Source organism: Manis javanica, chromosome 3 (genome assembly GCF_040802235.1).
Source record: "Manis javanica isolate MJ-LG chromosome 3, MJ_LKY, whole genome shotgun sequence".
In the NCBI taxonomy this organism is placed as follows: Eukaryota; Metazoa; Chordata; class Mammalia; order Pholidota; family Manidae; genus Manis; species Manis javanica.
Window position 1 is genome coordinate 35,936,874 of NC_133158.1, and position 26,925 is coordinate 35,963,798.

Consider the following 26,925-nt stretch of genomic DNA (forward strand, 5'->3'; position numbering starts at 1 on the left):
CCAGCTCCTGGGCCAGAAGTGTGCCATGTGGCTGCTCCTGTCTACAAGAGAGTCTGGTCATATTGATGCCCCAAACACAACTGGAGTTCTCTTAGTAAGGAAAAAGGGGAGCAGACATTGCAGAGGCTTCAAGGAGAAGCCTAGTGAATGAGGGGGTGGAGGACTGGAGAATAAGTGACACCATGTGATAGCCACCGTGATTAGGCGATGGCCCTGTCACTTGCTTCCATGCCCCTATAAAAACATGCCCCCTAAGCCATGCCAGCCCCAGAAGGCAGACCTCCTCTGCCCATCTGCTGTAGTCAGAACCTGCAGGTTTGTGGGTGACTTGCCCCAAAGCTCTCCCTCTTAGAAGAGAGCAAAGGGGAGGGGACAGAACAGCCGAAGCTATTTATTGAGCATCAGCTGTGTTCCAGGCATGAGGCCAGGCACTTTCTCCATGTCAGCTCAAAGGAGCCTCTCAACCCACCATGAGAAATGTATCAGCTATACTTCACAGGCCAGGAAGGAGCAACTCGCCAGCATAGCACACAAGTACGTGACAGGCCAGGAGCCCAATCCCAGCCGGAAAAGCCCAAAGCCACATACCCTGGGCTGGTTTGGTAACACACACAAGTCTCCTGGACTCTCCCACCCAGAAACATCTGCAGGACACCTTACAGGCTGGAGAGGGGCTGTGGGCTACAATGTCACCTCTGCTTTTGCATGACAGGAACTCAGAGTTCCCTGTGTGGTTTGCTGAGCCACGTCCCCTGGGCCTGCAGCCTGGAGGAATGTGTGGGTGGAAGGGGCCCCCACCCCAAAGACTAGAGCCCCACCACACCCTCTGAAGTGACATCACTCTAGAGTGCCTCCAGGTGTTCTGCAGATGCATCTTTGGTGGGGAGAAAAGGGCAAAGACTGAGCCCCACCCCTGCCCCCCCACTGGGAATGACAGCTTGAAGCCATTTGGGTAGAATGAATGACCCGACTCACACTTTCCTAGATCTTTCAGTTTTCAAAGTGCTGTCACAGAAACTGACTCACTGATCTCCTGACAATATTTGGGAGCTGGTATTGTGCCCCCCTTTTCCAAATGAGACATAGAGCCTCGGGGCTGGGGGGGTTTTGACTAGTCACATAGCCCAAACCGGACAGATCAAGGAGGACTCAGTTACCCAAGTCTGACTCCTCCATCTCCCTAGAATAATCTCAGCGACCTCCTCATCTCACTGTTCCGTTTTTTTCATCCCACTCAATCCTGGAACTGCGGGGTCTTTCCTGTCCTTTACCACTTTTGCATTTAAACAGGCCTTGTTTACAGTCTCTCTGGGGTTGCCCATAACAGCTAAGATTTTGCTTGCGTTGTACCTCAGCTCTCTCTGTTGAGATGACGAGGTCCCGGTGTGCTCTGTGCCGGCTGACTGTGCACCAATCATTGGCAGAAGCCCTGGTGGGGGAGAGACCGTCCTAGCCCCAGCGCTGTGAGGTTCCCTTCAGAGCTGTTTCCCATCTGCTCCACCAGGGCCTGATTCTGGGCCGGTTCCTTAGCTTGAAGTTTCCGAACTGCACAGGTAGCGAAACGTTGAGCTCTATACCTGGGGCAACATCCCAAGGCCAGTAAGGGAGGTTTTTCTCATTTCTATTGGTGGACGGACAGCCTCTGGGTAGCCCCCAGCCTCACACGGCCGCTTCCTTCTAGAAAGTCACCTTACAAGGTCTTCTGTGCCTGTCTGCACTTGGGCATGAGAATCCCAGTGCTGACACCCCCAACAGCACTGGAGCTCCATCTCCTGCTCCCCGTGTTAGCTGGACGTCTCCCCTTCTTGTTTTTGACCTTGACTCTATCTTCTTAATTTAAATGATTATATCTTATCCAGCACTTCCATGTATTTGAAAATGGAAAGGGAACTTCCTAGCACCTCAATTCCCCATCCTGATCAGGAACCTAAGAGAATAGACAGTAAATATTTAAGCAATGGGAGAGCTCATTTATTCATTCCATGTTTTTCCAAGCACCTTTCACAGACATAGCCCTGTGTAATACCTTGGGGCACAGAAATGGCACAGATGTGTCCACCTCCCAGAGGGTCAGAGGTGCTCCTGGGTGTGAGGGGAGCAGGCAGCGAACACATGTTAGGACACATATGTGCTATGTGCGGAGGGGCCCCAAGGGACTGATGCTGCTTCCAGAGCTATAGGAGTCCCAGATCAAACAGAAGTATTCCAGGAATCAAAAGGGCCTTCAGGCCTCCCTCGCCTGGCCCAGCCCAGCCTGCTGAGAATTACCAGTTCCATCTTGGCCTCGTCAGCTCTGGGCTCCTGCTTCCCACAGCTGGTCTGGGTCTCACAGCACCTCATCTCAGACGAGACTCAGCTCCTTCTTCATCCCACAAAACAGACCCTCCTCCCATTTTCAAGCATAGTAGAACTCACTGATGGTTGGTGGGGCAGGGCACAGATTAGACAGCAGTACACACATAGTTTCATATGGAAGGTCTGACGTCACGATTCACAAAATATCACTTCACCCCTTTCCAACCAGGGTGTTCCATTGTCCCTTCTGCCAACTGGCACCAAGCCACTCTCCACCTTTCTCTCCTTTGTTTTCTCTTTCTTCCTATCAGACAGCTGTCTTAAATGGGTGCCCCAAAGCCTGACTCAGCTGAACTCTGGTAAAAAAGAAGTTGGCTCTTTGTAAAGCATAGGCATGTGCAGCTGCAGGCATGGCTGGATCCAGGTACTCAAACAATGTTACCAGGATGTGGAAGCTCTGCTTCACTCCCAGAAAGTTCTCTCCCCTGCTAGCCTTTGGGGCTCTCACATTTCCAAAGCTCTGAGTCCAGTAGAAAGATCATGTCTCATCTGTACCATTCCGCTGAGGTCCCAGAACTGAGCCTCACTGGACCAAATTGGAAGCATGTTCTCCTTGAACCCGTCAGGGGTCTAGGGGTCTAGGTCTAGTCACATACCCATCACTGGAGCCACAATCAGCCCCACCAAACTATGGGGCTGGGATCCTCCCTGGAGAATCAAGGGGAATCCAGGCCTATTAAACAACACATGGCCACTCCATCCCCCACCCTTGCCTCTTTGGTACTTGCAGCCCCGATTCCCTTTCTTGTCTCCCGAACAGCCCACGGGTGGCAACTGCAGAATCCCTGGATGGCGGAGGCCCCAGAAGGAAGCCTGGTTAGACAGGAGATAGGCTTGCCTGAGAGCCAGCTTTTCCAGGCAGCTGAACACTTTGGGGTGCTTGGAGGTAGTCTGCACCCTGCAATCTGTGCCTGTCCAGGTGCTTCAGAACTTGCTAGGAGGGTGGGCGAAAAGGGTCATTGCCTCAGGTCTCCTTCCCTAGCTGTGTGGCCTCCTGAGGAAGCACAGGTTGGTGTTTCTTTGGCCTAGCACCCAGGACTCACAGTAAGCCAGCAAGTGGACACATGAATGGACAAGGAGCATGTGGACAGGTGCCGATCTCAGATATGTCCTGGAGAAAAAGATGCAGGCATGCAGGACTCCAGCACAAGGCAAAACCTGAGTCCAGGGGCCTGATCCTGCTCCCAGGGGAGTGGCTCTCCTGGCGGAGCCACCCTTGACTCAGGTGACTGAATTCCTGGCATCTTGCCTTCTCTTGATGCTCCCAAGTCTCAGCCACTTGCCTGCCCCATGTCCCCCTGCTCTGCACTGAGGAGCAGCTCGGCCTTCAGGACACCTGGACATGCAGCCTGGGGCCAACACTGCTAGACAGGGGCTGGGCTCAAACTTTTCATAGAAAAGAAGACAGAAAACCCAGCTCAGCTGGGGCAGGGAGGAGGGGCGGAGGCCAGGCCGTGGCTTTGTTGTCTTGGAAAGATGAAAAGACTGGGAAAGAGGGAGGGTGAGAGGAGGGAGGGGACACAAAGATGAGGCCACTGGAGGGCCACCTCCTTTATTCTGCCCCATTGCAGCAGCCTGGCCTGCTGTCGGGGGAGGCCACGGTCAGGGGGTCAGGGGAGGGAAGGAAGCAGACAGGCGGGGGGCACCATCTGGAGCTGGGAGGCGTGTGGTCACAGATTCCATTATCCTTGGAAGCAGGTGTGTGGGTGGCCACTGGTGGGAACCGAGGCCTTTCTGCCAGGGACAATACCCAGGGCTCACAAAGGGGCAGTGCTGGTCGGACATCTGCCACATGCCCTGGCCTCAGGATACCAAGACGGGCTCAATGGCTGGGGGCTCAGACTCAGGAGGCCCAGCCTAACCTAGGTTTGGATCCCAGTTTTTCTATATATTTATGGTGGAAACTTGAGCTATTCCCTTTCCCTCTGTGAGCCTCAGTTTCCTCATTTGTCAAGTGGGTATGGGGTTCTGCTCCTCTGGGTCTGGTGTGAATACCCAGTGAGACCGGGGGAGTACAGCAGCTAGGAGTCCAGCTCTGGGAGTGTGAGCTGCAGGAAGTCATTCTTACTTCCATGGGCCTTGGTTTTTCTCATCTATAAAGTGGGGATGATAGGAATACTAACGATGATACTCACACCGTGGGTTATCTGAAGATTCAAATACTAATAGGTATAAAGAACTTAGAATAGTAGTTAGCATTGAGAAGATGCTTAATAAATGTTGGAAATTATCATCACAGTGCCCTCCATAAATAGTAATGATGGTGGTAGTTGGTGTTGTTAATATTAACAGAGCCTGGCCTCCAGAGAGCCTTCTGTCTGAGGAGATGGCCAGCAAGCAATGGCCAGCTTCAGCAGAGTGCGGGCAAGCACGGCGGAGACAGGGTGCCTCTGGCTAGGGGTCAGGGCATCTCTGGGGGGATGTCATCATCTGAACTTGGAGTTAAAGGATGAGTAGGAGTTTTCTTAAGCATTGCAGATATGGGTTGCAGTGATGCAGAGACTTAGAGGCGTGAAGGGCCTTGGTGCCTTTCGGGGACAGGGAGACTGGTATCTGCGAGGTTTGAGGTGGAAAGTGGGAGGAGAGGAAGCTGGAAGGACCAGGAGCAGGTGGTGAAGAGCCCTGAGCACCAGGCTGAGGCACAAGGCCTTCACCCCAGAAAACAAGGGAGACCAAGGAAGACTTGAAGCAGGGGGCGAGTGGTCAGACTCGAGCTTCACAGAGACCCCTCTGCTGCATGTGGAGGACGCAGACGTCAGGCAGGAGGTGGGGAGGCAAGGAGGCTGTCTCTAGGTCCTGAGCGAGAGGACAAGGCCTGACCTCCAGCATCTGGGAAGGGATGGGCCAGCAGCCCTGCATACCTGGAGGCCTTACCCGGAGCTGCAGGGAGACTCAGCCCTGAATTCTCCATCCCAAGACAGCCTTCTGCAGAGATGGAACCTCAGGACCTGTGGGCTGAAACAGACTTGGGGTGGCTGGGTGGAGGATGAGGACCTTCCTTGGGTAGAGGGGCCAGCAAGAGGTCACCCAGAACACATCATGGTGTCCTCCACTCATGGGGGGTCAGGGAATGGGGCAGAGTAAACACAGCTGCGTGTGACCCTGGTGTTAACATGGCGCTCTGACAGACTCGTGGCCATGTTAGAGAACACAAGCTCAGTGGTGAGCTCAGACCTGGAGGTCAGCAGAAATGGGCATGGGTTACCTTTACAGCCACAGACTCAAAGGAGCCTGTTTCAGCAAAGGAGACCACTGGGCACAGGCTGAGGTTTCTCCTGACTCCCCAGGATCCTGCCAGAGCACAAGAAGCCTGGAGTGAGAGCCAACCAAACATGTCCTCTAACTACGTCCCCTGAAGCTGCAGCCAGAGTCTGCAAAGCCACACCAGCTGATCTAAATTCGAGTCGCAGGTCCAAATTCTCCTACACCCCCGACGCCCCTTGCTTATACTGCCCAGTTCCCCAGTACAGCTAGGTATCACGCATGGGCAGTCACCCCCCACCTGGGTGAGGCCGCATCTGTGGGCAGAAGGGAAGATGTCTCCAGTGGCGGGTTTATCAGTTAGGACATTTTCGGCTGCAAGTTACACAGAACTCTCTAGCACTGTTTTGAACACACTGGAGCTCACTGTCTCCTGATCACAAGTCTGAGAGTGGGATTGAGTCTTTTCAATGTTGCCTCAGACATGTGGCCTCCATGACTCTATTGTAAAGACAGAAAGAAGGGGGATATCTGTTATGCAAAAAAGTGGAGCCCACCCAGAAACTAGTGGTGGATGTCCAGGTGAGTGTGGCCAGAGCAGGGTCCCAGAGGGACAGAAGGGCCTGGAGAATAGGAGGCCTTCTCATCCGGGAAGGGGAGGCAGCACGGCAGGAGGAACCACGGACAGACGCTTGAGTTATCTGATCAGTAGCGTCCCCCAGAGAAGCCCTCCCTTGCTCAGATGCACGCCCCAGCGGACTCCTCTGAGAGCAGAGCTGGAGCCCACCCTTTTGGCTGGCAGCCCAGGGGCTGGAGCTGTGTGCCCCTACCTGGGACAGGGATCTGGACTGCACAAGCTGATGTGTGCAGTAAACATGTCCTGCAAGGAAGCTGGAGCCCAGAGGGACAGTGTGCCCAAGGCCACCCAGTAGGTCAGGGCACAGCCCAAGCAAGGCTCAGTCCTCAAGAGCCAGGAGTCCTGGGCCCTCTGCTGCTGCCCTCGGTGGGTGGGGGGGGCTGGAGCACGCTTCGGCTCGGCTCCCGTACTTTCACGAGTAGGTTAGGGGATGGGCTCTGCTCTCAAGTCCTGGCTTTTCCAGTTCCAAAGGGTGGCCTGAGGCAGACAGATGGCTTACAAATGTACCAGGTTCCCCAGGTCAGGAGCTGCTACACAGGACCCAGGCTGGCCTGAGGTACCAGACTGGTGGTCTTTGGCCATGACCCACCTTGTCCACTTACCTCCACACACTGTCCATTTCCTTTGGTGCCTTGACACTTCTTGAGAAGCGCTGGCCCTCAGTTTCCTCATCTGGAAAATGGGGTTAATTTTAGTACCTACATCATAGGGTAAGAATTCAACAATATAAAACACTTGAGTTGTGCCCAGCACAAAATAAACACTCGGCCAATGTCACTGTCACCTCACCTGCAGGAGCCCTCTCACCTGTGGGGAGCATTTCTGTGTCTGCTCCACACTCTGGAGCAGACTACGTCCTTGTGCAACAGCACTCTCCACCCATCCCAGATCTCTGCTTGTCCCTGCTTGATTTTACTCCCTCCTGGTCCACGCGGCAGGGAACATGGCTGCAGTGACCCCTGACTCCTAACTTTTCAAAGTGACCCAGACTGGGTGACAGGCCCATGTGTAGGATGACTAAGGCCTCCAGCCAGCGGGATCAGGGCACTTGACCCTTTACTCTGGGAGGGGAGGGTGCTAGGAAGGCTCTGGGGGCAGGACAGCCCCTCAAAGCAAGGTGGGTGCTGTAACCAGGAGACAGAACAGGACACAGATCGAACAAAAACAGTAAACATCCACCTCACCAACTTCCCTGGGGATGTGAAAATCCAAGACATATAAAGGCTGGAGCATGGCACCAAGTAAAGGGAAGATGAAAAATCAGATGTTTGGGCCTCTGAGCCAGATGTTAGCAGTTTTTATGTAGTGAGTGGTTTTCCAGGAAGTCAGAGGGCCTGGCGTGTGTATGGTCCCCCTCGTCTAAGGTGGTCCCATCCACATAAGACTGTGCTGCTTTCCCACAAGGAGACATCGGAGGAAGAGGCTAGTCCCAGGTGGAGGCCTGGCCTTAAGTTGTGCTTGGTTTAGGTGGCTTCTGCCGACCCAAGCCAGGGAACTTTGGAGGACAGGAGGGAATGCGCGCCATGGTCTCCAGGGTGTTCTGATGGGATGACCTGGGATGTAGACAATCAAAGTGGTTCAGTGTATGGGAAATCTAGAAATAAATGTATGCTTGCTTTGGGTGGAGGGGGATCTATATTATAGTGGATATTTTAGTTGCAAATAACTAAAACCAAACTCAAACTGCCTTAAGTAATTTTTTTTAAAAGTGGGAGAGAAAACATGTATTTATCTACTAAAACTTCTCAAGACTGTGTGGCTTCAGGCCTGGCTAGATCCAGGAACTCACTGACACCTGAAATCTCTCTCTACCTCTGCTTTCCTCTCATTGGCTCCACTCTCAGACATGCTTCCTATCTGGTAGCAAGATAGCTGCCAACATCACCAGGATTAGCTCCTATCCTCCCAGTCACACCTGACAGAAAAAGCTTTTCTTTCCCAGTTGTTTCAACAAAATCCTTAGCTTAATGCTGATTACAGCAACATGGGTCATGCCCATCCTTGAACCAATCACTGGCACCAGTGACATGGAGTATGCTGACTGACCATGTTGGGATCATGTGACTACTCTGGACCACTCACTGTCATGCTGATTGACAGACCTGGGTTACATGGCCTAAGAGAAGGCCCAAAGAATAGCAGTCCCACTAGGTTGGGAGCCCTTGTGGGCTGTGATGGTGCCTAATGCCCTCTTTTCTGTCCCTGCTGCCACTGAGTCCAGCAGGGGGCTCAGCTTCCTCCACTCTACCCCCTGCACCCACGGCTTCAGCCACAGTGCCCCTTCTGTTCCTGGAGCCCTCCAAATCCCCCTCGGGCTCTGTGGGCTTATAGTCCCCAGCCCCCTCTAGCCAGCTCCTGACTAATTCATATCCATACTACAGGTCTCAGCTATGTCTCCTTCAGAGAGGCCCCTGCCTCATCCAGTCTGCTCCCTTGTTAATGTCTCACAGGCCCTGGTCTTTTTCGCCCTTCATTTATTTTTTGCAATGACTTCATTAAGGCTAGTCTTCCCCAGGGAAGGCAACTTTCATGAGGTCGGCGCCATTCTGTTGCTAAGTACAGTATCTCCACCACCCAGCACAGTGGCTGGCTCAGCAATTCATCTCTTGGATGAATTACAGGAGGGAATTAGCAGCACAGGTGGGCGGAGGCCTCAGAGATGGCTCAGCTGCAGCACGGTCGCCTGCACCGAGCCCCTAAGAGGTGGGTGTCCGGGTCAGCTGGGACACTCCCACTGCAGCGGCACCCCCAACCCCCATAAAAGCAGGTGCCATGTTCAGGTGGGAACCAGAGATGAGGAATCCATAGGCAAAACTTCCCAGTCCTGGAGGACCCGCAATGACTGTCCAGACACTTCTCTCTTCATGCTTTATTTTCAGTCCTCCCCCTTCTCAAGCCCTCCTTCCTACTGTTGTTCTCTTGTTTTCACACACTAGCCTCCGTTTCCTGCGAGGCTTTGCTCAGGAAATACCACGCAGCAAAGGAAGCTCAGTGTGCAAGCCCCCGGGACCTCCTGGCTGGCTCAGCGACCTGGCCCACTGCCTCAGAGACACACACACACCCTGGCCCAGCTCTGGGTGTCCTGTCTGCCCTGCAGCTTCCTGAAGCTCGCAGTCATGGAGAGGCTCAGAGGACTGAAAGCAGAAAGAGAAGCAAATGCAACTGATGTTCTCCATCCAATCTAAAAAACGCTGAGCCTGGTGGGGATGGCCTTCTGATGTGTCACTTGGTTACAGCCCCAAGTTGAATAAACACTCATCTACAGTGGTGGTGAATGCATTCTGCAGATATTACTCAAGTCTGTAATCAGTTGACTTTAAATAAGAGAGATTATCCTGCACAGTCTGAGTGAGCTAGATTAAATCTCTTAAAGAGCCTTAAAGCAAGGCTGAGGGCTTCCCTGAAAAAGAGAAGAGGTTCTGCCTGTGGACAGAGCTTCCAGCCATGCCCATGTTGTCCAGCCTGCCTGGTATCTCCACCTCCTATTGATTTCAGACTTGTTCAGCCAGCATCCTAATCACAGAAACCACTTCCTTGTAAAAATGCTCTTGAGACAGCACTGTAGCTATACACATAGAATAGATCGGTATGGCCTACTGGCCCCATGGCTCTGGTTGACCCCTGATTCTTCCAAAGGCTGAGGCGGGAGGGGAGCAGAGCTAAGAACAGAGGCCAGTATTTTCAAGCACATGCTGGGCATGAGTCACTGTGCTAAGGACTTCGTGTACACAATCTCATTTAACCCCTAAGCAGTGCTGTGAACAATTCATCAATTTAACACTTTAGGCTGCAAGTAACAGAAAACTCAACTCCAGATGGCTTAAACCATAAGGACATTGATGATCATGCATCAGAAGTCCAAAGAAGAGCAGCTTCTTAGAATTTCAGTAATGTTTACAAGGATCCAATTCTTCATCTTCCCACCCTGTCTTCCTCAATTTGTATCTTGGCCCTAGCAGCAAAGGCCCCTCATGGTCACAAGATAGCTGCCAGGGCCTCAGGCATCACTGCCACATCCACAGACAGAACAGCTTCCTCCTTGGACTTCTCTTTTCCAAAGATCCTCCTGGCAGACTTACCCTCAACTCTCATTGGCCAGAATCACATCAGCTGCTTATTCCTAAACCAATCCGTGGTAAAGGGAAGGAATTATCATGATCAGTTGGCCCAATCAGATCTCCTTTCCAGAAGCACATGGCCACTCAGTACCTAAAGGAGTAGTTCAGGTTGGGCCAACAAACAGATGGGGTGTGTCTGCTGGGGTGGTTCTGTTTGGTTTCTACACAACCATAACAAATTACCACAAATTCAGTGGCTTGAAACAATACCCATTTATGATCTCACATTATGTAGGCCAGAAGATTAGGCAGGCTTGGCTGGGTTCTCATTAAGCTCTCACAAGGCTGAAATCAAGATGTCTAGAGGCTCAGGAGAAGAACCTGTTTCCAGGTGCATCAGGTGTTGGCAGAATTCAGTTCCTTATGGTTGTAGGACTGAAGTCCACATTTCCTTGCTGGCTGTTGCCTTGTACTCCATGTGGCCCCACTCATCTTCCAGCCTGCAAGCACCTGAGTCGTTGCTGACTCACACTTCAGACCTCCCTGACTTCCTCTTCTGTGCCAGCCGAGAAAGTTCTCTGCTTTTAAAGGGACTCATATAACTAGACGGAGTTAATATCCCAGCCTAGGGTGACTACACCATATAACATAACACCATCATGGGAGTGATTTGCAGGTTGCAGGAATTAAGATGTGAAAGCTTAAGGGTCATTCCCAGAAATTCTGCCTACCCTCCAAAGTAACTGACCTGCTTATCCATATGGATACTCTATTCTGCCCACTCAGGAGGGTCCCCACACCCCTCAGGGTGCTCTTTCGAACCCCAGCCAGATGATTGCTTTGTTCCGTTCTCCATTTAGTGCTCTTAGCAAACCCAGAAGGTGCTGGCTGGCTGGCTGGCAGTGGGAGTAAAGGTGAGACTTCAGTTCACCACACTGATTGAACACATTTTCCTCGACTAAACCCTATCCACTGGAGGCAAAAACCATCAGTTAAATCAGAGGTTAGCAAACTATGGCTCCTGGGTCAAATTGAGCCCTGTGGCCATTTTTCCAAAGTATGCAAGCTATAATTGTAACATTTTTAAATAATTGAAAAAACTCAAAAGGGATTATTTCCTGACACTTGAAAATTTCATGAAATTGAAATTTCAGTGCCACCAATAAAGTTTTGTTGGAACACAGCCATGTCATTTTTAAATATATAATTTGTAGCTGCTTTTGTGCTACAAGGACAGAGTTGAGTGGTTGCAACAGTGGCCACGTGGGCTGCAAAGCCTGAAGTATTTTCTACCTAGCCCTCTATAGGAAGTTTGCCAACCTCGGAATTAAATGATAATGTCCTACAGCTACTATGTTGGTCGTCCATGGTCAGTTATTCTGACACTTGGATACCTCGTGTATTTGAGCAGGAGACCTTGATTGGGGCTGGGTAGGAATGGATTTTCTCACCTTTAGTGAGATTAACCAGTAGCTTACAAATGAGAATTTGAGTTCCAGGCAAAATTTACCTTATAACATAGCTTTTAGATGGGCACTGTCCACTGATAAAACTTCTGTGGTGGTGGAAATGGTTTACATCTGCCCTGTCCAATTTGGTAGCCACAAGCCACATGGGGCTACTAAGCACTTGAACATAGCCAGCAGGGCTGACAAACTGACTTTTTAGTTTTATTTAATTGCAATTAATTATTTTTTGTTATCATTAATCTACAATTACATGAAGAACATTATGTTTACTAGGGTCCCCCCTTCACCAAGTCCCCCCCACAAACCCCATTACAGTCACTGTCTATCAGTGTAGTAAGATGTTGTAGAATCACTACTTGTCTTCTCTGTGTTGCACAGCCCTCCCCATGCCCCCGCAACATTATAAATGCTAATCGTAATAGCCCCTTTCTTTTTCCCCACCCTTATCCCTCCCTACCCTCCCATTCTCCCCAGTCCCTTTCCCTTTGGTAACCATTAGTCCATTCGTGGGTTCTGTGATTCTGCTGCTGTCTTGGTTCCTTCAGTTTTTCTTTGTTCTTATACTCCACAGATGAGTGAAATCATTTGGTACTTGTCTTTCTCCACCTGGCTTATTTCACTGAGCATAATACCCTCTAGCTCCATCCATGTTGTTGCAAATGGTAGGATTTGTTTTCTTCTTATGGCTGAATAATATTCCATTGTCTTTATCCATTCATCTACTGATGGACACTTAGGTTGCTTCCATTTCTTGGCTATTGTAAATAGTTCTGCAATAAACATAGGGGTGCATCTGTCTTTTTCAAACCGGGCTGCTGCATTCTTAGAGTAAATTCCTAGGAGTGGAATTCCTGGGTCAAATGGTATGTCTATTTTGAGCATTTTGAGGAACCTCCATACTACTTTCCACAATGGTTGAACTAATTTACATTCCCACCAGCAGTGTAGGAGGGTTCCCCTTTCTCCACAACCTTGCCAACATTTGTTGTTGTTTGTCTTTTGGATGGCAGTCATCCTTACTGGTGTGAGGTGATATCTCACTGTGGTTTTAATTTGCATTTCTCTGATAACTAGCGATGTGGAGCTGTTGGCCATCTGTGTCTGTTGGCCATCTGAATTTCTTCTTTGGAGAACTGTCTGTTCAGCTCTTCTGCCAATTTTTTAATTGGATTATTTACTTTTTGTTTGTTGAGGTGCGTGAGTCCTTTATATATTTTGGATGTCAAGCCCTCATCGGATCTGTCATTTATGAATATATTCTCCCATACTTTAGGGTACCTTTTTGTTCTATTGGTGGTGTCCTTTGCTGTACAGAAGCTTTTCAGCTTGATATAGTCCCACTTGTTCATTTTTGCTTTTGTTTCCCTTCCTGGGGAGATATGTTCATGAAGAAGTCGCTCATGTTTATGTCTAAGAGATTTCTGCCTATGTATTTTTCTAAGAGTTTTATGGTTTCATGACTTACATTCAGGTCTTTGATCCATTTCAAATTTACTTTTGTGTATGGGGTTAGACAGTGATCCAGTTTCATTCTCTTACATGTAGCTGTCCAGTTTTGCCAGCACCATCTGTTGAAGAGACTGTCATTTCCCCATTGTATGTCCATGGCTCCTTTATCGTATATTAATTGACCATATATGTTTGGGTTAATGTCTGGAGTCTCTATTCTGTTCCACTGGTCTGTGGCTCTGTTCTTGTGCCAGTACCAAACTGTCTTGATTACTGTGGCTTTGTAGTAGAGCTTGAAGTTGGGGAAAGAGATTCCCCCCCACTTTATTCTTCCTTCTCAGGATTGCTTTGGCTATTCGGGGTCTTTGGTGTTTCCATATGAATTTTTGAACTATTTGTTCCAGTTCGTTGAAGAATGCTGTTGGTATTAATTGCAATTAATTTAAGTTGCCCAAAGGACTAGTGGTTGATATATTAGATGGCAGAGGTCTGATTAAGAAACTGTGGACTGCCACTGCTGAAATTTAAGCATTTATTTGAGGTTTTGAGGGGGAAATGACTTAAAAGATGGGCAAGCTGAGTCTCAGTGAGGCATAGGAACTTGAAGAGGGTGCTCTGGGTTGAAAGGCCAGCCCGGGATAAACAGATACAGCCAGATCCATCCTGCATGGCTGCATGAGCTGAGGCCACATGGGGAGGGAGACAGGATGGTTGCAGGCCAGGAAGGCACTGGCAGGTGGGGACCCTGAATGCCACCTTTCCCTGGAGATGGCCCTGGTCCAGTTGGCTGACCTGGCAGCCTCCAAGTCCAGATCTATGGGTTGGGCACCTCAGAGTCCCACAGTGAGGCAGCCTAGAGCCAGGCCTGGGTTCAGCTGCTGTGTCCAGTGGGACACAAGGCCAGAGAGCAGAGGAGAGAGTCTAGAATAGGGCATCTCTGTGGGAGTGTATCTCCTCTTAGGGACATTCTGGAAATTTGTGGGGAGGAAGTATTTGTCTTCAGGACTAGGGGACAGTGTGCTTGGCACTTCCGGGTACCTCCAAGCAGGTCCTTTATGACCCAGAATGGCCCTGTACCCCACCCGACTTCCAGATGTCCTGCTGGACATTTGTTCTGTGGAAAACTCGCTTTGAGTGCAATTATCTGAGACCAGAATCTCACTCCGTTTTACATATAAACCTAACATTTTTGCATAGCTGTTATATACAAAGAATTTTCCAAGAATGCAATGTGACTGGACGGCAGGTTACATTTTGTGTTATTTGGAATTTTCCAGGAGTTGCTCATCATTTCAGAACCACTGCATAGATGGTGACGATACTGTGCTTAACCAGCTGATGAGGACTTCTTGTGTCCATTGTGCCCCAGTGCATTTGCATAGCTACCCATCAATCCATCTATCCATCCATCCATTGGAATCTATTTTCTTAGTCCCTATTTCAAAATGTCAAGGATAGGGAAAGATTATCAACAGCATGCTATGGGATGTTACCTTACCTCTCTTAAATTCAAAGTTAGCCACTATAAGCAGGTTTAAGCATCTAAAAATTTCATTATGTCTGAGTATTTACATATTGAAATACATATTATAAAATTTCTTTCTCCTCTGAGTCAGTTACCACATCACATTAACTTTTCAAAGTCTATGTGAAGATAGGGTGTATTATTGATACAGCTCATTTTGGGATGGCACAGGGACATTCCAAAATAACCCATAAAAAGAGGGTGTTGGTGTGTTAGAGTTGGGGTCATCTGCTGGGGGTACGGAATGAGTGGCTAAGGGGTGAGGCCAGAACGTGGCTCTACCAGTGCCCAGGCTTATGGGGCACTGCCGTCTCAACATTTGCCAAACTTTAGACATTCTGCTGGGAACCATGTCATTTTTTGCAAGATCTGCATAGCACCTGTGTTATTATTTAGTATTTTCCCTTAAATCATCTCATTCTTACTTAAAGGTATCAAAAAGGGAGTGATATAACTCATAAAAGTAAAACTAAAATTGTTTCATGTGCTCATTAATGTGTTTAGTATACATTAAAATAAATGCTTAGCTGTTTAAAACACACACACAGACACACACACACCTCTGTTCATCTGAGTGCCACCTCAAATCCCCTTGAATACTCATGGAGGCCAGAGCTCTGCATGTTTACAAGCACACCAAGCTGTTTTTCATCTTCACAGAACCCAGGGCTTACCAGTGTGCACTGATGCTTGGGTGGGGGAAGAAATGGAGGCTCAGGAGGACACCGGAAGCTGTGGAGGGTCACCCCACAAAGCCACAGCCCTGTGGGGTAGAACCCAGATTTGGTAGCATCACCAAACCGATGATGGGTCTTTCCGTTGGAGACCTCGAGCCAGTAACCAAGAGCTGCCAGGACTGAAGGAAGGAAGAGCAACATCTGGCCCTCGTCAGTTGTGTAAGCTGCTGGGCTGGCGGCCAGCTGTGGCCATCGGCATCCAGCAGGAGGAAGACATCATAGGTTCGCCCCAGGCTCCAGGCAGCGCGCAGATGTGGCCAGCTGCAGGGAACGCCCAACGGCACACGAGGACTCGGGCCGGTCTGGTCTGTCTGTAGTGCGGGGGTGAGGGGACAGTGGGCAGCCATGAGGGCCCGCCTTTAGTCAGAACCACCTAGGGCTGAGAAGGAGGTACTCCACCAGCACCTGATGAGTGACAGGAGGCTGGTCAGGAGCAGAAGCCCCACCTCCCAGAGGCGCAGCAGGGAATTGAGGCGGTGGTCACTGGCTGGGCCCTCCACATGCCTTTTCAGATCTGCTTATCTCAAGTCCTGGTCCGGAACTGGTCTATCTCCACCTCCTTCCAACAGCGCAAACATCCCTTTTGTAAGGGAGAGAGAGCAGCCTTGGGTTTGAAGGCAGACAGGAAACCAGACATAGCTGCAATTGCCTAACTTTGTTCTCACCATTTATGTATTTTTCTGGTTACTTTCTATTTATGGCAAGATACTGGCTTTTCACTATAGGTGATAATATTTCCTACTAAAGCAAATCTGTATCAGTAAACCAGTGACCAAAACTGTGTACAGTTTGGGAAAGTCCCATCGCATCGCCCTCTCACTACAGGGGTCCACCTCTCTATAAGTGGGCAGGGAGGTGAGCCCAAGCCACAGAAAAAAGCTGATTGGACCTGGGAAGGGATGGAGATGGGCTTCAAATCGAGTGCTCTCTTCACTGTCCTTTCCGGAACAGTCCAAGAGCAGAAGCTGGGATACTCACCCAGGCTCTGGGTTTGTCCAAGGCTTGACCTACCTACCCTTCCTCTTCCTCACCTGCACTGCTGCCAATCGCTTCATTCATTCATTCCGTCAACAAACCTTTACTGGGTCACTCTGTGCCTGAGCTGAATGCCCTGAACGAAACCCAGTCTGGTGAGGGAGGCGCATCCTAACAGGCCACATGGGAGCGGATGGCTCTGGGAGTCCAGGTGAGAGGTGGGTGCTGAGAGGAGGTGGCAGTGCGTGGGGCAGAGGCGAAGGACCGGCAGAACTACCCGCCAGAACAAGCTGCTGTAGGAGCGTGCACTGCAGGCAGGCGGCTGCATGGACCTGAGCAAGCTACTCTGCTCTGAGTCCCCACTTCCTCATCAGGAAAATGAGGGTAACACGAATCAGTCCTCGGGTTTCGGGAAAGAGCAGACGAGTTTGCATACACACACTGAGAATGGCGTCTGCCACACGGTAAGGCACACGGGTGTCAGGTATGGTTATCACGAGCCTGGGCCCTGAGGGCATCGTGCTGGGTCCAGGAGGAGGCGGTGGGTTGCGGGGGGGAGCTGGGTCAGATTAGGATCCTCAATGTTGTGCTAAGGAAATGGCACACTTTCCATTGGCCATAGGGAGCCACTGAAGGGAAGAGAGACAGGACCACAGCTGACTTCTGCTCCCTTTGGTAGCCAGAGAACAGTGGGACCTGGAAGGGCGGAACAGGGGATGGGAAGGGAGCAGGGGGACCCATGGGGCTCTCCTCTTTCTTCCTCAGGATATTTGCTTTGTAACTGCAGAAAGTCTCCTGTGGAGGGCCTGGAACCTCAGGGGTCTGGACTTGTCTGCTGGCCATGGGAAGTGACAGAAACCTTTGAAGCAGGGTCAGATCTGTTTTCCAGAAAGTGGCCATGATAGCAAGTGCTGACGGCCTGAGAGTCAGAGGAGAGAGAGATGTAACAGGTTGCAGGGTCAGCTCTGTGACCTTCGGGCTGCAGTTTCAAGGAAGCTGGACCTGCAGGTCAGGAGGAGCCACAGAACTCAGCCCACCCAGCAAAGCCATAGATGACCCTCTGCTCTGTCCCCATTTCCTCCCAAGATCCAACCCCAGGGAACCCATTCTTATAGGAAACTTTGAACCACAAGAGCAATCAGATTTCTAGTCCCAGAAAATTCTAATGAAACCTTTCACAAACCAGGATACCCACTACGGAAGTGAAAGGCTTGCAGCTAATCAAGAAACTTTATATGAACACATCCTGGTAAACTGAGCCATTTTAAACTGTCCGTTTGCAAGTCAAAAGCAGTTAAGTTCAGCAATTCCATATGGTTCAACCTAACAGATGCCAACCTTCACTGGCTTCCACCATCTATAAGCAAAACAAGAGTGGGGCTTTGCCAGGCCTGGAGTGGGACACGAGGACTTTGTTCTGCTGAACCACAGGCCCATGCTATGGCCCCCAGCCACCTCTGCGACTTAACCTTTTTCTCCTCTGAAATGTATCAGCCTCATCAGTCCAGGGGATGAGCAGTACCCAAAAGAGCACACGTAAGGCCCAGCCCAGAGTTGGGGTGCCCAGTCAGGGCTGTTCAGCCTTTCCCCATTGGCACTGTGACTGCTCTGCATGGCCCTGCTGCCCTCCTGTTCCAAACATTCCTGATATGTGCCCTTCTCCCTCCACCCAAGCCTCTCACTCTGTCCAACCCCAAGTCCTGCCTCCTCCAGGCCACAGTCCCTGCTCTACAGACCCAGCACCCTCCCTGTTCGGCCCTGAGTCCAGGGGTCATGGCTCTGAAGGGTGAAGACACTCTCTGGGCTCCCTGCCTCTTGTCCTGTCTCCACCCCAAGGTCCACTGAGGGCTGGGGCTGTGCCCCTTCTCCCCTCCTCCTCCCTCCCACCTTCTGTCCCCACCTGCACAGACCCAGGCATGGGAAGTGTCCTAAAATAGCATCTATTCAACAGCCTTTTGCTGAGCCACCTCCTGCAGCACCCCTGGGCTGGGCTCTGGGGTGGGAACTGAGCGATGAGTTAAACTCTGAGCCTTCACGGATGACCTCCAGGTGGTCACACCCACAGGCCACTCTTTGCATGGCCAAGTGGAGATGGCACTTTTCACTGAGGGGAAGCGGGAGTCACAGATGGCAGAAGACAAGGACCATGGCAGATGCCTGCGGCCCATCCAGGCGGAGGGGCCAAGGCCGCAGTTCATGGGGGGGAGCTCGCTAGGAAACCAGCTCTGAGTGGCAGAGCTGGAGTTCAGTTTGGAAGCCCCCAGACTGGAAGCCACAGCACTGGCTGAGGCCCTTCATAGGAAGAGTAGATAGAAAAGCAGAGAAGGGTTCCTCAGGCGGAGGAGTCCAAGGGCGTGTGCTCAGGGGTAGGTGGAAGCGGGGACTAACAATATCGATGAGGCCTGTGCCAGGGAGGGATGAGCCGGCGTCTGGAAGCTTGCTGCCCAGGCTGGGGAATGAGCACCAGGAGCAGCTCCGCCGTGACAGGTGACAAGCGACACCAGTAGTACAGGTGACTCCTTCAAGAAGTTTTGCTGTCAAGTCCACAGAAAGTGGGGGCGGCTGGGGGAAGCCATGCAGTGGGGAGGGTTATGTTAGTCTGGTGTTTGATACAGCAGCACGTTTGTGTGGCTGCATGAATGGCCCTGCAGACTGATGGAGTGGGAAGGGCGGGCACAATGGAATCTGTCCGGTACTAATCGCTAGTCAGGAATGGCCCGCCGCATCTCCTTGGGGAAGCCGCTTCTCTGCAGCCACATCTTATTTCCTGGAAAATTCCAAAGTGTGTCCTCCAATGTTCCACCCTCCAAACACTGATCTTGGTGGCTTCCTCTTCCCGACTTCATAGCATGTGACCTGTAGCCACCTCATGGGAACAGCAGCCAGGCTGGGTCATTCCAGAGCTTGCCTTCCAAGCTTGCTGTCAGCCTGCCTGCAGCCCATGGCCTGAGTGGAAATCCCCATACCTCCAGTTCTGGGCTGTACGGCTTGAGGAGGTGGCTCTAACTCTGCATCAGTTTCCTCATCTGCAAAAAGCGGGTACTGACATCCCCTACCCCATGGGGCTGTTGCGAGGGAAACTTTTCAATGGTGGTGGTGTTAATGTAGGAAGGTACGCTTGGGCAGGGTTCTAAGGTCCAGGTGCTGTGGGATGTGGGCAGCAGAGAGATCCGTGTGCCTGAGCTCACCTATGCCAGGAGACTTCTAAATCAGGGTTGTCTCCTCACCTCATTTGGCTTGTTGAAGCCTCCAAATACCTGAAGGGGGAGAAGGAAGCTGCCCATCATAGCAGAAAGGCTTAGATATTGTCTCATTCCACCTCCAACTCTATTCAAAATTCCACCCATTGAAGTCTCTTACCTGCTTACATACCTCCTCTGCCAGGAAGCTCACTGCCTCACAAGGCAGCCCACTCCTTTCTTGGTCAGCAAACGTTTCTGCACAGTGAACTAAAGCTGCCTCCTCATGACTCTCCAATTCTCATCTTTGCTTCCTCCTCATCCTGGTCAGGCACCACCCTCTGGGGCCATATAAAGGCTACTGGCCTCCACCCTTGAGTCTTAGAAACAGTGACCCTATACCCCTGTGTCTTCTTTTCTTCAGGCTGTGGTCTGAGACTTTAGAGTAGAGAGGGACTGTCACCTCCCCAGTTAGACCTCAACTGATATGACCTAAGCTCTAGTCACATAGTTTTGTGTTTAAACAAGGATCCCCACCTGGGGGGTTTTCACACTGACTGCTAACAAACTACATCCCCACTCTGGGCTTGCACAGGGGGACCCCAGCTTAAATCCAGGACTTTATCAGTCAGAGTTACTGGCTCATAAAACACAAAAGCTTAGGGTTAACTCTGGCCACTTAATGTCTCTGTGGATTTCTCTCCTCTAGGGGCCTCATGTAAGTGGAATCACACAGTATTTGTCTTTTTGTGACTGGCTTATTGCACTGAGCACAATGTCCTCAAGGTTCATCCATGTTGTAGCCTGTGTCAGAATGTCCTTCCTTGTTAAGCCTGAACGATATTTCACTGTATGGAGAGACCACACTGTGCTTGTCTCCTCGTCTGCTGATGGACACTCAGGTTGTTTCTACCTTGTGGTTCTTATGAATAATACTGCTGTGAGCATGGCTGTGCCAACACCTGCTTGGGTCCCTGCTTTCAACTGCTTTGGATTTATGCCCAGGAGTGGATTTGCTGGGTCACAAGGCAGTTCTATTCGCTGTTTTTCATTCATTTTTTTTTTAAGGGATCTTCATTCCTGAAGTACAGTGCCTGAACTCAGACACAGAGTGATGCCGGGTTGATTATTCCCTTTGGAATGATTTTTCCAGTAAAATGGTGGGAACACAATGGTGCATCCTTCACTTTATGTTTTTTTTTTAAATGTTTGCAGCTTAATCATAAGGAGGGTCTCTTTGCAAAAATATTTGAGACCTTGATTAGTTTTTCCCAGGGCTTTTCCCAGACCTCGACCTCCAAGTCCCTCTGGGCACACCTGGTCCTTCCTAATCCTGTTGGTCTTCTCCTCTTCAGCTGTAAACTGGTCCAACCCTGCCACCCCCACCATCAGTGGTTTTTCCCGGCTGACACAGCTCCCCAGCATGCCTTCCACCAGCGTCACAAAATTTCCCCTTTCCCAAGATGGGCAGTTTCACTTGGCAGGCCATTTGTACTGGGTTGTTACGTCTGACGGTCTGGGAGAGATTGAGTTATAGCAGATGCTGAAGAGGTGAGAGAAGGACAGGTGTTGGTGCAAGTGGAGGGGTGAGGACCTGTTTCCTAAGGCCAGCTTAGTAGCAAAGATTTTCATGTTATCACAGATGTTTTTTTTCCCTACTGGGACATGGGAAATGAATATTCAAAAAGTGAAGACCTTGGAATATCAAGATGATTGATCTGAGGGAAGTAGGTTTTCCAAAGCACAAAGAGGAGAGACACTTCACTTGAAGGCTTTCAAGGGCAAGGAATAGAATATGCAATTAAAAGTAACCAAAACAATTAAGATTTTTAAAAATTCTCACCCAAAAGAAGTCATCTAGAGGTGGACTAGTTAGTCACCAGCTGGGACTAGTTAGTCAGCAGCTGAGAGGTATCAGGACTCTTGCTCAGCTACCCTATGACTCAGTCATTTCCTCATGGTCACACAATGGCTACCACAGTTTCAAACATTATATCCACAAGACACTATTCAAAGGCAAGAAGGCAGGGCATTTCCTTTGCTGACCCTTTTTCTCATAAGGGACAAAAACCCACTCCAGAGGCTTCCCAGATGTTGCCTTTAGTTCCATTAGCTAAAATTGAGTTACAAACCTGTGCCTTACCTGCAAGGGAGGCTGGAAGAGTGCGTATCCATAATGGAAGTCTGACTCTGCCAAGCTGGCCACTGAGTAGGGAGCCAGCAGGGTCACCCACAGGGACAATCCAGGGTCTCCTTCAGACACATCATAGACAACTGACCTGTGCACAGTAAGGAGTGGAAGAGGGTGAGCCCGTATCCCACATGCTCTTGCAGGAAGTTGGCCAAGCCCCCTCTGCCTTCTTGACACCTGTGCCTTCTCCCCTGCCCACAGGTCAGAGGGCAACCAGCTCCCAGCCTTACCACGAGCCAGCCCAGAGCCAGATGCCAAGAGTAGTGAACCTGAGCACAGTGGGACCCGGGGCCCAGACCCCACTCCAGAGGGCACCTGGCAGTCAGACAGCAGCTCCGGGAGCAGAACGCTGGACGAAGGTTTGTCCCTACGTGCTCAGGCTTGCTGCCAGGCTCACGATCTACCAGGCTGTGCCCCAGACCTGCTCCAGGGTCCTGTCTGCACTGATACCGCCATCCAGCATCCAAACAGACTCCACTCCCACTACCTGCTGAGGCTGGCTTCCCAAGTCCACAGGGGCCCTTTCCCCAGGCCTCAGAGCATAGACACCCATGCGGGAGGGCAGGTTCCAGGGAGGCAGGTTCCAGCTGGGTGTGGGGAACATCTCTGTCCCACCAGTCCCATGCAAGGGTGGGCTGGGTGCCCAGGGAGCTAGGATGGAGTAAGCACCCCATCATCGGCGGTATGTATGCAAGGGCTGGATGGTCACCCCTCAAGAAGACCTCAGGAGGCCCATTGTCTTAAGAACCTTGGCCTGGTGGGTGTAAAGCCATCAGTTGGAAAGGAGAGAAAAGCTGGTGGAGAGTAGCCCAGGCTCTCCCAGAGCAGCCGCGGGCAGGGGTGGAGGGGCTGCCGAGCCCCTCCCACCATCCTTAGAGCCCCTTGCTTGCCCTGGACTCAAGCACAAGACGATGTTCATGACTAATGATAATGACACCACACACACACAGCCAGCTTCAGGAAGCTCCCAGAATGATAAGCAGCTCCCAGAATGATAAACAAATTGTCAATATTGGAAATACGTTCACACAATCAAGAACTCATGGATCAGCCACCTCAGCACTGGTTCTGTTTAGCCTGGGACACTTCACTGGGACAAAACAGAAGGTCAAGAGCCCACTCTGCTGGGGCAGAGTCAGGCTGGAGGAGAGACGGATGTCCAAAGTCAGGATACCTGAGTCAGGGGTTTCTAAACCTGCCTGGTGGCCAGGATCACCCAGGAGTCTTTAAAAATACACATGCCAAGACCCACCCCACATCTGTTGCATGTGATCCCGCAGGGCTGGGGGCAGATCACACAGCTTCCTCAGGACACTGTCTGTCTGCAAGCATCAGGCCGGTCAGCCCAAATGGGCTCTGATTAAAGGGAACTTGCCGGCTCACATATTGCATTGAAAAGCTGGAGTGGGCTTCAGGCATTTGAGGCGTCAGCAGATCCTCACCCCTGCCGTCCTCTGCTTGCACTCATTTTCAGAAGGCAATCCCCTCATACTGACAAGATGACCCCAGTAGCTCCAAGCTCACCCCCCAACTCCCAGGCTGGAGGAACGGAGGCATTTCTCTTCCCTGGAAATGTGCGTCAGAGTTTGGTCTGCCTCCCCTTGGCTAATGCTGGGTCCCCCTCCCTGCCTGAACCAGTCAGATAGCCAGGTGGTCTGTGCTCTGACTGGCCAGCCAGGATTTGTACATCCCCCGGGCTGGGGTGGAGTGGACAGGGGAGGGGACAGCATCCCAGAGAGAGTCAGGGCTGCCCACACCTCAGAGATGGGGCCTGATGCCGGGCAGCCAGACAGCAGGCATCCACGACAGAGCCTGGGGTTTCTGACACTCCCTCAGGCCAGAGTGCAACAAGGTCCAGCCATGGTGGGGTCACACAGGGTCTCACATGTGACACCCATCATCCACATCCCCCAAGATGTTAGAGGCCTGCAGTTCCCTGAGAGTTAAAAACCTGTTGAGCTTGGCACCAGCGCCCTGCAGAGCCCCAGCCCCACGGCTCCCAGGCTGCGACTTCCATGTCCTAAGATGAAAATAATACACATCTGAGAGCCCCGTATACAGACAGGCCCTAGCTTGTTGTGTCATCTTAGTAAGTGAAGAAGGAAAGGGTGGGGCTCCTGTTTCCCAGATCCCTGTGTAAAATCCCAGGGAGGGGCTCTGATTGACCAGCTTCCCTCCTGGCCGGCATGTGGAGGGGGGCCGCACCAGCCTCAGGGGCCTCCCCTTGCAGGGGCATGTAGGGTGGAGGTCGTTGGTCTGAAGGAGGCGGAGATGGCCACCCACACCCCTCTGGGAAAGGCTGCCTGTTCCCCTGCCTCTATCCCAAATCCCACATCCCGTTCTCTTCTGCAGCAGACGAGCAACTATTCCGCTCGGTGGAGGGCCAGGCTGCCTCTGATGAAGAGGAGGATGAGAAGTGGCAGGAGGCACAGAGGCCACCAGCTGAGGTCAAGACCCTGCTGGCTCACCTCTCCAGCTGTGCGAGTGGGTATGTCATCTGGGATCGGCCCACTGGGGGCTGGGAGTTCTCACACGCAGTCCCAGGAGTCCAGAGTCCCTTCATACAGTGACAGAGCTTGAACTTTTGAGGCTGACTGGCCAGAGTCAAGTCCAGACTTGGTCACCTCCCATACGCTGTCCCCTCACCTGTTGGAGGGAGGTGATAAGACCACCCCCAGCATGCGTAAGGCTGTAATGGATGCTCAGCAGAGGGCACACTTCATGGTGGCTTTCTCTCACCCCTTGGCCACTGTCCCAAGACATTCCCCAAGGCTCTAGTGTGACTCCAGGACATGTCACACCCTTTCCTGATCCCTTGCTCCCTACAACCAACACCATTTACAGCATCTCCTCCAGCCTGGCCCAGGGCTGGTGCTTTCTGATCTCTCAGTTGGATCTCTTACTCCCCACACCACCCTAGAAGGGAACAAAGACAGACCCCGATGTCCAGGGCACCACAGACAGGTTGCCTGACTTCTCTGAGCCTCAGTCTTCTCGTCTCTAAGATGGGACAGGAACGTTTGTCTGACAGCAGTGTGGTCAGGATTTGCGATCGAGGCTTTAAAAATGCCTGATCACAGTAGGTACACCACTAAGGGGCAGTGTTGTCTTGCACTATTGTATCATAAAGTGCTGTTGATGGTCTGAGGTTATGGTTCTCACCAACCCTTTAGGTCAACAACAGCACTTATTAAGCACCCATTATGTGCCAGGCAAATTTCGAGGTACTGAGAAATCAGCAATAAACAAACAGCAGCCCTCCTCTCCCAGAGCCTCTGTTCTAGTGAGTGGTGACCAGAGTGAGGAAGAGATGGAGCAGGGGAGGGGCAGAGGGAGGTGCCAGGAAGGCCTCTCTGGGAAGGTTCTATCTGAGCAGGAACCTGAAGGAAATGAAGGAAGAGCATTTCAGAAAGAGGGGCCAGCAAGTGCAAAGGCCCTGAGGTATACTGGAGAGGTGGTAGGGGGCAAGTGCAGTGGGAGCAGTTAGTAAAGATGGGTGGGAGGGAGGTCAGAGACCATAGGTGGACTGGGTAAGTCCTCTGGCTTTTCCTCTGAGTGAGGTGGGAAGTCAGGGGAGGGTGCTGGGCAGAGGGGTGCCCTGGCCTGGCCTAGCTTTCAGGAGGAGATGGACTCAGTAGCAACCTGCACTTGCTGAGGTTACAGCACACTCTGGAAAGCAGCCCTGCAGCACTGGTGCTCCCTTTTGCTGCAGGTGTGACGACCAGATGGCCAAGCAGCTCATGACTTACTTCGGCAGCTTTGGCAGCGCTGACCATGCCCATGCCCCAGCGGAGCTGGAGGCCCGGGTGGCCATGCTGGTGGAGCAGCTGGGGACCCTGGGCTGCAGCAGGACAACCCCAGGGACACCTGAGGAGGAGGTCAGCTGAGCCCCAGAGGTCAAGGTCTGGACCAATGCTAGAGTCTCTCGCAGCTGCAAGGACCCTGAGGGATCTCAGCCAAGTCCTATGCCCCATTCACAGATGACTAACCTAAGAAGCAGAGAGGAGACATGATTTCCTTTTACTTAGATTTCATGAAGACTATTTTGGTTGCAAGTTAAGGGATCCATCTCAAATTAGCTTGAGTGCACAACTAGGATTTATTAGAATATGGAGCTGAGAAGAACAGTTTCAAAAGAACTGAGAAGATGAGCTTCAGGCACAGCTGGATACAGGGATGCAGACTAGATTGTCTTCACCCATCTGCTCTGCATTCCTCTGGGTGTCGGCCTCACTTTCCACTACTTTGAGGGGCTTGCTCCATGTGGCAAACAAAAAGGCAGGACTATAGACAGCTCTAGGCTCTCATCAGCCCAACTAAGAAAACTCCAGAGGGACAATAAGAGTCTAGTACATTAAATCTAAGGGAAGAACTCCAATTGGCCCAGCCTCATTCATGTGCCTGTCCCTGAGCCAATCCCTGTGGTAGGCAGGCAGGGTTCAGGGACTCACCAGTCAGATGAAGTGGAGGAAGGACGCTTACCCCAAGGAAAGTTAGTGAGTTAGCGGCAGGCGAAGGGAAGTGGGCCAACACCAACAGGTGGTGTCTCCATTTCAATAAGACCACTCAGCATACTTCCCTCTTCTCTCTACTCCATAGCAATTTCTCTATTCCACAGGGATCACACTTTTCAAACTGGTCTTGACATAAGATAGTCTCATATTTATATATCCATTCTGGTTTTGGCATATCTGTGGTCTAATGCAGTTTGAAAGGGTCTTGGACCATCCCTTGTCTAAATAAGTAAAAAGGAAATGGGGGATTAGGAGAATTATAGAATTAGATAGTTACTGAGGCACATGGTTGTGTCCCCAAGCTCCCTTCCAGTCCCCTGGGCAGAGGCACCAGGCTTCCTCTCTCCTGTGCAAAGCCCTGAGTACACCCAGAGTGCCCAAGGGTACCACCCCTCCAGCTGCTTCTCTTTCTCTCCATTGGCATCAAGAGTAGGGGTCACCTTACTCCTTGCATCCCCCACTTCAGGAGGCAGGTGGCCATGTGACATTTTGTGACTTCCTGGCATCTACCCCCTGCTATCCTGGGGAGATCAACAGTCTCAGTGCCCAGCCTGCCAAGGGTGGACCAGCAATGCAGGCAGGGCCAGCTGGGCCCCACTCCTCTTGAGAGAGGTGGGAACGGCTGGAGAGCTCTT

The 26,925-nt window shown here is 51.3% G+C and overlaps 1 protein-coding gene across 2 annotated transcripts in view; it reads left to right on the forward strand.

Annotated features, from left to right (window-relative positions):
* The window catches only part of EFCC1 (EF-hand and coiled-coil domain containing 1), a 36,365-nt gene that overhangs the window by 4,759 nt on the left and 4,681 nt on the right, over window positions 1-26,925 (forward strand). For both annotated transcript variants that reach the window (XM_037023963.2, XM_037023964.2), the window contains exons 3-5: window positions 21,978-22,135; window positions 24,129-24,264; window positions 25,489-25,654. In XM_037023963.2, the coding sequence (XP_036879858.2) occupies window positions 21,978-22,135; window positions 24,129-24,264; window positions 25,489-25,654 (460 nt within the window). The remainder of the gene's footprint in view (window positions 1-21,977; window positions 22,136-24,128; window positions 24,265-25,488; window positions 25,655-26,925) is intronic.